This window comes from Trachurus trachurus (assembly GCF_905171665.1).
Source record: "Trachurus trachurus genome assembly, chromosome: 7".
Lineage (NCBI taxonomy): Eukaryota > Metazoa > Chordata > Actinopteri > Carangiformes > Carangidae > Trachurus > Trachurus trachurus.
Window position 1 is genome coordinate 13601398 of NC_139901.1, and position 14241 is coordinate 13615638.

The 14241-nt window shown below is 42.8% G+C and overlaps 1 protein-coding gene across 1 annotated transcript in view; it reads right to left on the bottom strand.

Annotated features, from left to right (window-relative positions):
* The window catches only part of nphp4 (nephronophthisis 4), a gene marked incomplete at its 3' end in the record, with an annotated part of 185112 nt that overhangs the window by 13633 nt on the left and 157238 nt on the right, over window positions 1–14241 (bottom strand). The window contains exons 18-21 of the mRNA XM_083975577.1: window positions 13711–13851; window positions 10050–10249; window positions 7957–8180; window positions 1393–1582 (exon numbers count right to left, since the gene is read on the bottom strand). Of these exons, the coding sequence (XP_083831703.1) occupies window positions 1393–1582; window positions 7957–8180; window positions 10050–10249; window positions 13711–13851 (755 nt within the window). The remainder of the gene's footprint in view (window positions 1–1392; window positions 1583–7956; window positions 8181–10049; window positions 10250–13710; window positions 13852–14241) is intronic.

Consider the following 14241-nt stretch of genomic DNA (forward strand, 5'->3'; position numbering starts at 1 on the left):
ACCAGAAGAAACAACATGTGACTAAAAAGAAAATATTGCAACAGTAAATGATCACAAAAAGCAGAACAGAACTAATGGGCATACAATCACAGTGGTCCACAGGAGATAAGGTCCCAGCCTCCGTAAATGACATTTATATCAAACTGTCCTTCTGACATTATATCACCTGTCAGGGCTGAGTTGCCATTTCATGTGTGTAACTTGGCTTTCGAACAGATCAACTGTGGTTAATAATCCAGGAACTATACAGAGACATTTACATCAATGAAATTTCAACGTTCATAACCACTTCATCTCTTATTCCCACGGAGTTCCCACATGAAAATCAACACACCTTCACACCACAGAGCAAATCAATGTGAAAAGATTTTTCCTGAACTGGAATCGATGGGGACGAGTGAAATGGTGCGATACTGTGGATACGGAGGAGAGGGTTTATGGGAAGATGTGACGACTTCTTCATCTGACTTCAAACATACAGTAAAAAAAAATCTATTTTACAGTCCAATTTAAGATTTCTTTAAAATAGAAACCCTCTGAGGTTTCCTTCAAATGTTAACTAAAGTATTTAAGGTTTTTCCCTTACCTTAGTTACTTTTACACTTAAGAAATCACTTAGCCATTGCACAGAAAACCTTGGTGACCAAATTAAGGAAAAAACACGTTAAGGTTCCTCTGCTTGTATCTTAACTGCAGCATGGCTGATTCTGAGTTTATCAGAATCAGAATCAGATACTTTATTGATCTCCAGGGGGACTGAGAGTGTGACGTGGGTTATAAAGATGAAAATTGAATGTATGATCAATTTTGCTCTGTACATCTGGTCAGAAGCCAGTTTATCATATGTTCATCTGTCGACAGATCCCCCACCTCACTCAGCTGCTCCTCCACTGTAGTTAAGGCTGCCCTGTGGTTTTATACTACGTCATCTCTTTGTTTTTCCATGTCTGTCAGTCAGCTGTGAGCCGAGTCACTGACTGTCAGACGCTCTGACGGCTGCTTAAGTTTCCATCAAACGAGAGGAGGATGAGAGCTCAGCAGCTTCTTTAATGTCATTTATTTTAAATAATCTTTTTCCTCTGACCAACTGTGTGAGACAATGGAGCTGAAATGTCAACAGTCTCAATGGAAACTGTTGATTTTACAGCTGTAAAATCTCTTTCACTCCTGCTGCAAATGCCTTCACGTTTTACCTCAGCTAAGGAAACCTTTTAAGTTATTCTGTCCAAACACTTTCAGTAACTCCCTCAGGTAAGAAGACTTTCAACCTCAAGTGTCAGATTTAAGTAGTGGACTTAAGGTGCTTTGTGCTGCTGGCCCCGCATTCTCATCGAAAACAAATTCACGGTCCCTCACAGCTCAATCAGCACCGACCTCTGATCTCCACTGTACCTGAAGGGCCGTGGTGTGGTCACACAGGAAGCTCTGATACTTCAGGGGGATGTGGATGCTCTCCTTGGGCCGGAGGTAAACCCTGGGACCTGGGGCGTCCTCCTCCATGTGGAACATGTTCTCCTCCAGGGGAGTAGGAGTTTTGGTGAGTGCTTTGAAGTACTGCCACTCCTCTGTGTTGGTGATGACGCTGGATGAAAGATTAAAGACACGGGTGAGATGAAAGCAGCCTCTTACAGTATATCTTTGAGGGATCTGTCCAGGAACAGACTTGGACTTGTTTTACAATCAAGAACAAAAGTCTGAATCTGCTCAGCCGGACACCGAAGTGCTCATTAGAACTTGTGAAGAGGCGCCGCTGAACAGAACGAACAATGCACTCACGTTTTTTGCTTTTCTTCGAGTCTTAACAAAAGTTTGGTTTAAAAAACACAGGGATGAATAAATGCAGACGTCGTTGTGAAGTTGGTGGCACAGAAAAGGCCAAGAGGTCATTAAAATCAAATGAGTTTCATCTCATGAACATGAATTTGCTCATTAAATTTAATGGGAACCTGGATGTTCAATTATGTAAAAGCTACAGTATAATAGGAGTCATTTGGTCTGGAGTTTGAAGCTGGAGAAAAACGGACTGAGTCAGAAAAATGGAGACATCATCTGGAGAGCAGGATGGTGGATTCACCCTTAACAACATTAACATGTGGTGGATCTGGATCCTGTGGTTGTTGACATATTCTGCAGTTTTACTATGAACTTCATCAACACCTCTGGTCTAAGTTTATTCAGTTTGACAGGAGCATGAAAAACTGAAGAAAACGAATCTGTAGCAGACTGTTTTGATTTTCGGTGATGTGCTGCCTGTCAACACGTCAACTTTATCAAAGCACTTTCACACAAGTTTCACGACAAACATTATTGTTATGTTATTGCGGTGTAAACTGGGCGGGGGATTTTTAAATGTGACAGGTGGTTGTGCATCAGTAAAACAACTTAAAAGAATAATTGAAGCACTTTCAAATAACCCAACACTGATCATCTCGTGTCAGTCACAAGCATTTTTCCAAACAGACATATTTACGTAGTAAACATCTTCATCAGTCTGAAAACATTTGAGCTGCAAACACTCAACAGTAACAAAGCACAAGTGTTTCCAGGGGGATACTTAAAGGGATAGTTCAACATTTTGGCAAATTGGCCCATTGCCATAATCCCTATAGTCATAGCAGTAGGTTCGTTACCTTTATTTATCGGTGTAAGCTATTTTTAGAATGGTGGAGCAGAGCGGCAGGCTGCTCAGGGCTATGCTATGGAGGCTAAGGGAATGTTGTTCATCAATTTTATTAGGTTCTTTTTTGACTTTCTGAGCTGAGACATGGTGCAGCAATGGGCCACGGGTTGGACTCAAACCTGGGTTGCTGCAGTCACTTCACATTCCACCCTCCATCAGGGTGCTGTGCATCACTCCCCTTAAAACACTTCTGATATGTTGTTGTTCACAGTTCGCAACTCACATTTTGTTGGTTAGTTTTCTTTTTAGACGGGTTTTCTAAAGTTTCAGTGCTTTGAGCTCTCAGGGCCACCATACTTTAGAATGAAATCAATATTGTTAGTTGCTGCACAGTGGTATGACAGAGGGAATAATTTTCATCTTCTGCGTGTGGCCCTGGGAAACTGTGATAAATAGTCCAGCAACACATCTACAAACAGACGTTTCCCTTTAGTAAAGATGGACAGTACTGACCCACGCATTCGTCCAATCTGAGGTTCGGCCCAGTGAAGTTCACTGCGCGGTCAACATCCAAACTGGGCTACATTCCAAGGTCGACCAGTCAACACTTCAAGCATAATGCTCTCTTTTTCTAATTAGTGTCAGTAGCTTTCTTGAAGGAGTATAGAGGTCAGTGAACGCCTCACTACAAACCTAAACAAATGGATTTCCAGGGAGGAAGCAACAGGAAGAGATAACACCCTCCAACAGAGGGAGGTCTCGTCTCGTCTCGCCTCTCTCTGCTTCCTTTGAATGCGAAAAACTTCACGCACAAATGCACAAAGGGAAGTGCCGCTTCACTTCAAAGGTTCCAACTCATGAGGCGTGAGGAGGTAAATTTCTCTCAATAAGGGAGCGAGACATTTTTTCTCGAGTGCCCCACCTCACTAACATTAGGGTGAGATGCAACAGTCAGCTATGTTAAATTTATTTGGAGATTCCCACCTGTGCATTTGGAATAAAACACTTTGCCCGTGGCTCATTGCGACTACAAAGACAGCCTGTGTACGGGTGTTTCAGCTGAACCTCCATGAAAAACCATGGGCTGATTCATTTTTATGGGAAGGATATAGAGCAAGGTAGGAAGTGCAAGGGACAAATAGATTGAGACAAAAAGAGGGAAGAGGAGAGGGAGCGAAATGAAGATGATTAAAAGGACATCAAGAGAGAGAAGGGAATGGATTCAGAGGGGAGGAACAGAGGGAGGATGACAGATAATGAGAGGGGGAAATGATAAGAGAGGGAGCAGCAGAGGAGCTGTGCGGCCTCCTATCTCTCCACCAGCCAGCAGCCTCCGCTCATACCGGCCACTGTGAGGCCGAGTGTAAAAGGCAGCCATGCAAAATGGATGGCAACAGGTAGCGAACGTGTCCTCCACGTCAAAAGGCGCCTCTGGGCTCCGCACCACTGCAAACATCAAAGCCACAGCTCGGATAAACTCCGTCTAAAGTGCTCTCCCTTCAGAGCCTGAGGTTAAGGGGTTGGGGACGGGGGGGTCAGACTGTTCTCTGTTGGTTCCTGTACAACAAAGCGTTGACCTCAGGCCTTGTTTACGCTGTCAAGATCTCAGACTTCCTTGTCAAATAATGGTTGAAATATTGACGAGGATGTAGCAGCAGAGTAACCTCAGCAGACTGACCGAGGGCTGTTCGCTCAGGCCAGGATAAGAGAAGTTCAGGGGCAGGTTGTGTTGGCAGTAGAGAAACATATTCACATTTAACGTTTCCTCAGGAATTGTTACTCTCGCTCATTATTGTGAAAGTGGACATCTTTGAGTGTACGCAGGTATACACATCAGCTGGGTTTTATTTATAAAGCTCTCCTTGGTTTCACTCCATCCTATTGATGTCACTATCTCCACAGAACTTTCCTGTGTTTGTGTGATTTTATTCAACTGACTGTTCTTTGTGTAGAAACTGAGCTGGGAAAAAGAGCATTTAGTTTTGCCCCTCTGCATGGAACCTAATGCCATCTTTCAAGGCCTGCGGCTTAATTTCATAGGACCGGAGAATGTGAAATCATCGGACAGTGTCAGTGTTTTTAAATTGTTTACAATATCCACGGTGCCTGCCTCCATCTGCCTGCCACTTTGCACTTTGTTTTGCACTGGGCTACTGCTTATTTGTCTTTAAATTGCTGTCGCCCTCTTAGCCAGGTCACCATTGCAAAAGAGATCTTGGATCTCAAGGGGTTAAATTACTTTCTTAAATAAAGGTTAAATGAAAACTAGAAGAAGAAAAAAATCCACGTCCTGTTTAAACCCAGGAGAGAGTTTGGAGCCTTTGTTTACCTGGTGTCAGCGCACTGGAGACAAGGAGGTCAATATCAGTACCTCACCTGTCACAGCTACAAGATGAAGTCCGACCTTCACATGCATTATTGCACTAACATAACTGCATCAGTCTTCAAGCTGCAGCCACTTCTAACAGCTGCTTGTCATCTTAAAATCACAAGTCAATAAATAAACAGATGGAGCATCATGTGCAGAAGATCATCAACAAATAAAACGAAAGAATCCTGGTGAGAACTGAGTCCCCTAAAAATCACAGGGAACTATCTACAGTAAGGTGTTATAACTTTTATATATCTGTTCACGTCACCAGAGTCCACAGACACGGACACAATAACATGTACTCTGGGCCCTGCTGGGCTCAGGGAACCGTCTCATTCTAACTGGGTTATTTGAATTTGATTTATAAAAACCCACAGTGCTGCAGCAGAGTCACATCAGATGCAGAAGCTTCCTTGTCAATTTACACATTTCTGGCTCTCGGTGGAGGTGGCAGACAGTTCGGTGTCACGCCGCCTCATCGGGAAATAAATAAATAAACCAACGGGGCACTAAGCCGGCCAGAGGACAGATGCGGAGATTGATGACTCTCAATTAGACCTGGTAGGCCCGGTGGCTGGGCTAATGCCGTAATGATTCATCCACAGCGCACTCCAGCCTTTGTTGATCAACATGATATATGTTAATCCAAAGCTCAGGCATGAGCAGAATCCATAACAAAAGACTTAGTGCGGAGGGATTAACAACAAACACAAACAAACACGGCATGGATACCAGGAAACATCAGCCATAATGGCTGCTGTGTGTGGATTATAAGGGACATTCAGCATCTCACCAGCATTATGTCTGCATCTGTGTCAAGGACAACAGTTTGTGCTGCTCAAGGAGTCAGATTCTTCCCTGTATGATTTGGTGCCATGCAGTCCCCGCCAGAGCTGACAAAGTCTGAGTTGGATCTCATTTATTAATGCAGCTGCACAAAATGTGTTTGGAAATGTGGCTGCGATTTGGGCTGAAAGACTAATAATTTATCTCCATCATTCATAAATAAAAATACACACACTGCAAACTGTGCGCAAAATTAAAAATGTGTAAAGCGCAAATGTACGTGTAGAGAATGTGCTGCATGAAAGTGGAAACTCCAACCATCTATCCATTATCTGTGCAGGAGTGCGGGGGGCTGGTACAGGGTACATCCTGGACAGGTCACCAGTCTATTGCAGGACCGACTTACACTGTAGCACTCACATTAACACCTAGGGCCGGGCAATTAAGATACTCCAGTTAACCTACTGGGCATGTCTTCGGATTTTTGGAACAAGCTGGAGAGAACCCATGCAGCACAGGGAGAACATGCAAACTCCACCCAGGTACGGTCGGTCGCAGGCCTTGGAATCAAACCCAGGACCTTCTTGCTGAGAAGCTATGTAGCCTACTTACCGTATCACAGCCCCAAAGTGAAGACTAAATAATAGACCTACCATATAGCCTGCATACAAGATGTGTCAGAACCACTTTCAAACCTTAAAAAGAGACACACACACATGCAAACACACACACATCAGTGCACACCTACACACACATGCAGAATGTCAAAACAGTGAGCAAGCTGTGAATCAGACTCCCACAACCTGAACAAAGAACACATGAAATCACTTCACGGTTCGGAGGAGCTGCTGGTGGTCATCGTGTCTGAGCTTCTCTGCATCTGTAATGTTTTCCTGATGCTATTAAAAAGCTCAGTTTATATCACCAGAGGATTTCAATGATGACATTAGCGTGAAGCTGAGCAGCAGCGGAGCCGGTCTCCATGGGGGAACTTCTCTCCAGTATATTGATAAAATGAATGGAGGTTTGCTTTAAATGCAGTGAATGTTATGACCTACTGATTTATGCTAATGGGAAGGAATGAATCAGTTTCAGTCCTGAGTCACAGCAAAAATTAGTGCAGAATGAAATACTGTACTGCTCACGACTTGTTCCATACTTCAACAATGACAACAAATAAAGACTGATGACAAGACTGAGGGGGGGCATGTTCCTTAGCGATGTTTCTATGCTGTATTTGCTCAAGAGAGTTTTTACACATAAGAAGTGGAATTACAAAACAAGAACAAAAGACCTTGTCCAATTTCCTGGTTGACTGGTGAAGGCTGTTAACATAATGGTTAGCGTAATTAGGATTAGGGGTTAGGGAAAATGTCTGGCAACAGTTAGTTAGCATTTTACAGAGAGTTTGGCCCAAGAAGCATGAAGTTTGGTGGTCTAGTTGGCTTTTCACAAGGGTTAGTGTAGTTAGAGTCTTTTACTTGTTTGTGTTTGTTATCTTGTAACTTGCAGTGGCTGACAGTGTTAGCATTTGTGCTAATGCTAACTCTCTCTCTCTCTCTGTGTACTGATGGAGTTTCAGGTGTTTTTTAGTCTCAGAGGTTGACCGGATTGGTTCCTTTGATTTGTGACATATGAAACCATGGCTATACAAATCTGTGTTTTTGAGACTGTCATGGGTTCTCTGCAGGTCAAGGTGGAAACACAAGGTGTCAATGATTATTTCACTAATCATGTACCATATAAAAACATCATATGGACATTTATGAGATCAAACACCTGAGGCCTAAAACATCACAGACTAGATCCAGAACCTAACATCTCTGAATCAGATGTGTTTAAAACTAGTAGGGACGGTTGAGTGTAAGGACGCAGCATCATTCTTTCCTGAAGCAGGATGAAAATAGGCCCTGAGCATCATCTCCAGAGCTAAACCATCACCTTCGGAAACACATTCAGAACGTGTGAACACAGTTTCACAGACAGGGCAAGGCTTGTTACGCTCTGATAATGGAAAACACACACGCACAGCCGACAAACACATGCACAGTTGGTGTGTTAGGCTGGAGCCTCGCTTCTAAAACTTGTAAAATACAGATTTAAAGATGAACCACGCAACTCAGTTTGTGAGTGGAGGATCACACTAAGCAGACAGAGGATGGAGGGGACTTAGTCTCACCTGAGCTCAGGGTCATCACTGTGGATGGTGACGGTCTGAGGGACATTAAAGGGGTTTTTGAGAACAAACTCCATGTACTCGGTGGAGCCCAGGCTGGCGTACAGGAGGTGCTGGGTGGTGATGGCCTGGCTCAGCATGTTGGCAATGCTCTCCGCCTTGCTGCGCTCTTCGCTGGGCTTGATCTGATGATGTTCACGGGCCAGCTGGGCCTCCTTGGTCGGATCCTTACACCAGGAAGAAAGACATGAAGATTCCACCAAGCAACCAAACACGTCATTTTATATTATAAAATGTGAAAAATGATTATCCACATTTGTAATAATCCATTACAATTCATTCATCCTGGTTTAAATTTATCCTGCTGGACTTGCTGTAGTTTGCAGACACAGTTTTGAGAATATAAACAATATTTACTAATATCTACATTTATATTCTGTTACAGTATCTTCTGTTTTTACATCATCATTGAAAAATCTGAACTTGACCTTATACCCACACCAGAAGCTTCTTCAGCTGTCGTTAACATTTCCATGTTTCCCACATTCTCTGTTATAAACAGTTTTCTTGTCTGTAACAACATCTACAGTATTGCACGTCTGTCCGTCCTGGGTGAGGGATCTCTCCTCTGTTGCTCACCCTGAGGTTTCTCCGATTTTTCCCTGTTAAAAGGGTTCCCCGGAGTTTTTCCTCAGTCGATGTGAGGGTCTAAGGGCAGAGGATGTTGTTATGATGCCATGTAAAGCCCTTTGAGAAAAACTGTTTGTAAAAACAGGCTATACAAATAAAATTGCCTTGCCTTGAATTTTGTATAAACACCATCATGTGTGAGGTTTCATTGGGCTGAATATGAAACAATCACATTTTGATGAGGATTTGTTGGTTGCTGGGCACCCTACAGATGGTGTAGCTATAGTCTGAGGGGAACTGACACCAAGTTGACGTTATATAAATAACTTTATTTAAAAAAATTCTGGGCTCAATAAACATCATCATTGTGACTGTGACATTTAAGAGACGATTCACAGGCCCTTTCTTCATTACCAGAACTTCCCGGGTTGTGTTCTGATCACATGTTACAGCTGAAACATGGCGGAGCAAAGTTAATGTTACACACTCTTAATCCACGGTCAAGCGCTGTGAACATGAAATGGCCTTTTACAATAACCTTTCAGACAATTATGTTTTTTTCATCCACTGACCCCAGAGCCATGAGAACAGGTGCTTGGGAATGGATTCAATATTAAACACAATGTTTTCTCACATTTAGTTTGTACAGCTCTGTTTTAAAGCAGATGGTGACCCAGAAAAAGTGGGTGTTTATTTTTGAGCTTGCAACAAACATCCCATCGTAAATGTTACAATATAATATGACTACATTTCAATTCACTAACCTGGACTCAGGCACATCTGTTGGATTCATCTTTTTGATACTAAAGAGTACAATGAACTGCACAATGACAGTGATTCTGGCCAGTGAAAAAATAAATAAAACACCTCGGATGGGGTTTCAAAATCAGGATGCTAGAGCTAAGTGAGTGGGAAAAGAAAAAAATGACGGTTTTCCACAGGTCTAGTGCACTGAAATTATGCTGGGGATAAACCTGGTCCAAATTAAGTCATGGCTATCAGCCCAGAAAGTCAAATCCAAATTGAATTGCAAAGCAACTCTAAAAATGTTTTCCTGTGTGAGAACACGCACACACACACATACACACATGGTGCTGGCTGTGAGGGGTGTGTGAAGCAGCTCCTACCAGAGGAAATGCTACGTGCAAAGTGTGTAAGACAGACACGCAGCGCAGCCAAAATCATATTTAGCGTGTGCATTCATGTGTGAAAGTACAAGATGTGCCTTCAGGTAGAAGAACAATTAACACCTTCTTCTGCAGCCGATTAAACACAGAGGGGTGAAGGGCACGTCACCCTGTGAGTAGTAACAGCAGCGGGCGGCCTGCGAGCAGCTCCACGCCGCTACCACGGCCTTCATGATGTGAATGAAAGCTGTTTGAGATGTAATTGAAGAAGACACAAAGGCCTCAGCTTTATAGATAAGATTTTTTTTTGGCTCCCTGCAGGCTTTAATTTAACCTCACCTTGACCTTCGCTGCTTTAACACCTCCTTTGCCCTCCCACTGAAGCACGGCGGCCATGCAGTCCAACTTGCGGCGGCCGTCGTCAGCCGTGTTTAGCTTGTGCTCTCCGGGCGCCACGTTGTCAGGTCTGATCCGGCGCCTGGACGACGGTACCCGGCTCCCATCCGTCTCCAGCCTGCAAGCCTGAGCCGAGTTCCTCGCTGTGAAGGAGAGACAGGCTGCGATCATGAATATATTTACTGAGCAGAGTGGAATCTAATCTCTTTGCCATTTTGACCATATGTTCTAAAAAACCCTCCAAATGTCCACAGGAGAGAGGCGCTCACTGATTCAAGTATTGTTGGAGCATGAGGAACAACAGCTTGTACATACACAACAGTCCAGTCAAACCACTGGCACCAAGCCCCCTCCTCCAAACTGTGCCCATCAGCTCCTCTGTCTCCCTCCGGCAACAACACACCTGATGAAAACACCCGATCCATCTACTCCTCACCAAATAATCCAGCTTCATTTGGACCGGATCATGCAAATTACCCGTGTTTTTTGAAAGCTCTGACAGGAGAATTTGCCTAATCCTGCACTTTGAACAACAATCACACATGAACAAACTTAAAAATTAGCACTTCCCAAATCATATCCCTGATATTTGGAAAGGGCTCTGCTCCTCCTCTGTAGTGTGTGTTGCAGCATGTGTGGAGACAAACCTGCAGAGTGTCCACAGATCAGTGACAGAACCGAGCAGCAGAGGGAAAAAGTGAGTTTTGCAGCATCGCAAGGTTTAAACCAAACTGATCAAATTACAGACACAATGATTTTTACAAACCTACATTTCCTCATATCTGTGTCCCAGTGTGGAGCCTCACCGTGTTGTTAGTGCTGCTTCTTAGTGCCTGTGGCCCTGAAGCAGAGAGCTGATGGTTATTGGATTAGACTGAAGTTGTTGTGCGGCTGCTTCTGCTCAGAAGTTCAGGTGGAGCTGAGAGTTTCTATTTTCCATCATTACTTTTCAGACAAACAATGCAGTGATGCTGCAGTTATCATGAATTCACTTTAAATTCAAAGGAAGAAAACAAACATAAGAAAATGATTTTGTGTCACAACCATAAAAACTAAAAACCAATGAAATTGGTTTCGGTTTTGTTTTTTCTGGTACAGCAGTGCCTGTAAACTAATTTATATATTCATTCATCTATCATCTAACCATGATGATATAGACCCTTTGCTTGCTTAATATTATACAACTTCTTGGCTTTTATTTAGATCTTTTTTTTTTTTTTTTTTACACTTGACCTCTGCTTCCTGTCTGGAAATGTTGGATTTCTGGCAAAAAACCACAACAAAGAATTGAACAGATTGCATGATATAGCTCTTTGTTTGGAACCAACAATCAGATATAACCACGTTAACTCTGTTTTTGGTTTCAAACTAAATAACAATAGAAGGAACAGGCACAAACGGAAACAGACCGCTTTGATTGGATGTTCTTTTTTTCTTTTTTTTTGACGCCGAAAACATTTTGACGTTAAAACATAACAGCAGACTCTCATTTTTGGCTCATTTGTCCTAAATTACAAATGAATTATAGGTTATCCAATAATACCCAGACAGTGATGACTTACCTGCAGGAGGACATTTCTAAATTGAATTTTGTGTTTTCACCTAAACTGGATATTCACCTCACTTCTCTGGCTCTGTTTTCCTCTCCCAGTGCCACTCTTAATCCCCGGACATTTCCCCCAAGTGCCCTTATCAGAGAGTCACTGGCTCGACTGGCAGTCACCTACGTACACAGATACTGTGCAGACACACACACACACAAACTGCCACTGCTCTGTTCAGCTCTGCTAATGTTGTGACTGGAGTCCAGTGAAAGCAATTAGGCACATTGTATATACGACTGACAGAGAGGAAAGGGTTCAGTGTGTGAGACAGACAACAGCAGTGGAGGTAGTGGTGGTGGGCGGGGATGGGTAGAGTGGGGGTGAGGCAGGTAAGAAACAAAGCAAACAGTGAACAGACCGTGTTTGCACAGTAACTAGAGCTGTGAATAGCTGATTGCAGCCGTTTGGGGAATAGTATTTGGAGTGAACTTGCGCATGAATTAATTTGTAAACATGGTTAATACTGACACATGGTGCTCGTCAGTGTATTAGTATGTATTAGTATGTTGTGTACCATGAACAAATGTTTGTGAAATATAATTACACAGCATTTCTATAGGGTCTCTCTCAGAGCGTAATGTAATTATAGACCTGTCAGACCTACTTTATATCATCATCAGCAATTATCTGCTTGTTTTCCATCACTGTCTTATTTGATACTTTAACTTGTCTCTATATACCTGTGTGTGTGTGTGTGTGTGTGTGTGTGTGTGTGTGTGTGTGTGTGTGTGTGTGTGTGTGTGTGTGTGTGTGTGTGTGTTACAGACTTAGTCCACATTTGAGAACAAAGTTAAGAATACACACTGGTTGACTAGAGACGGCTTGTCTAATTGAGCAAAAAATTGGGTTTCCCTGGTGAATGTGTGCACCTCTTCTTGGACTAAAAACACAATCACACACACAGGTTGACAGCTCCCTCATGTCAGCGTTCAGAGAGAGAGACGATAATGTGTCTGATTGATTAGCTTTGTCTGTACAATGTGTAACTCTTGATGTTAAGGTTGTGGGTTTGATTTCCATGTTTAAAGAGATCCTGGCACTCTCAAAATGTCTCAAAGGAAATGTTCTATAGTTAATCATTCTAATAGTAATATTTTTATAGCGTGAATACAAAATATTCCAATAAAATGTTTGTTAATCACAGTTTAATATAATAAGTTACTTTGTTATGTGTTTCTAGTTTATTCTGGAGTTATTTAATAAAAACAAGTTTATGAAGCAATTCATCACTATGAACAAACTCATCATTATTTTTTTTGTTTAGCATTTTGTGCCACATCTTTGCATAACATGTGTTATATAAATAAATACTTTTTGTATTACTGTACTATTATTTAACAGTCACTCACCAGTAATAATGAATTTTCAAAGAATCAAATACTGTAAGGCTCTGGGGTGCGGGTGGACCACAGATCACAAAAACCAGACATTCTGAACTCTACGTTCAATCTTTTCATGGCATTCGGAGTACAGGCGTGCAAGTAGCAGTGCTGGATAAGTATTTAAGGCTGGACAGCTCACACTGTGCGTCTGAGCAGAACCCCCCATTTTGTGAGGTTTGTTTTGTTAAATTTTGAGCCATGGCTTCCCCTTACACTCATGAATCAAACAGGGTGGGTAATGAGAAATCCATAGCACTCCCACTGTCACCTACTTTACTGTCAAAATCTAACATGTGCTCACACACACACACAGAAAATACAAACAGGGCTGTTGCGAGCCACCAGAGATGCTTCAACAGGCTCAATTAGGCTGAAAATTGAGTGGTTCAGTGGTGCAGCCAACAGACTGAATGTGAAATGGATCTGCTTGAGTTGATCAAGGAAGGAGCACGGTCACCGCCCAAACGAGACACATTAATGAGTACATGGCGAAGAGCACACACACGCAGACACGCACACATGTACAGTGCACTGGTGGGTGAAACTGCACAGTCAGTGGAGGTGACGTCAGCTGAAACATTAAGAGAGTAAACAACAGGCAGGACTCAGTGGCCTCACCGTTGAGTTGGAGGATGCTCCTGGACGACAGACTTCCTCCTCTGAAGCCCCGGGTGACGTCTTGAGGTCTGATGATGTGAGGATGAGACGGTGTCGCCAGGCCCGTCGCCGCCCTCCTCCTACTTGACTCCACCGGAAACCCTGGGGCAGAGAGACGGCGTTTGATGTGTTTCATCTTTAAAACCCTTTTTTAACCCTTTAAAATGAACAATTTACAGGTTTTTGCTATTTGCTACACAGCTGGCGTTAGCATTGACATCTCTTAACCAAAGCATAATCCATCATTCATTTTACGAGACAAAGGTTAAAATACATTCTCTGAGCAGCTGCTTCCTCAAGGAAGACTGGAAGGTACAGTGACTCAGTACTAGATAGCTGGGTTGCGTTAGCGTGCTAATTTCAGTAGGTGAAAATGTGGTTAAGGGCTAGCTCTTCATGCTAATTATAGCTCCTTTATGTCGCAAAGTCAAAGTCAAAGTCCCACAAACTCATCCACTTTTAATAAGCTCAATATTCTTTGTTTCTCTGTTT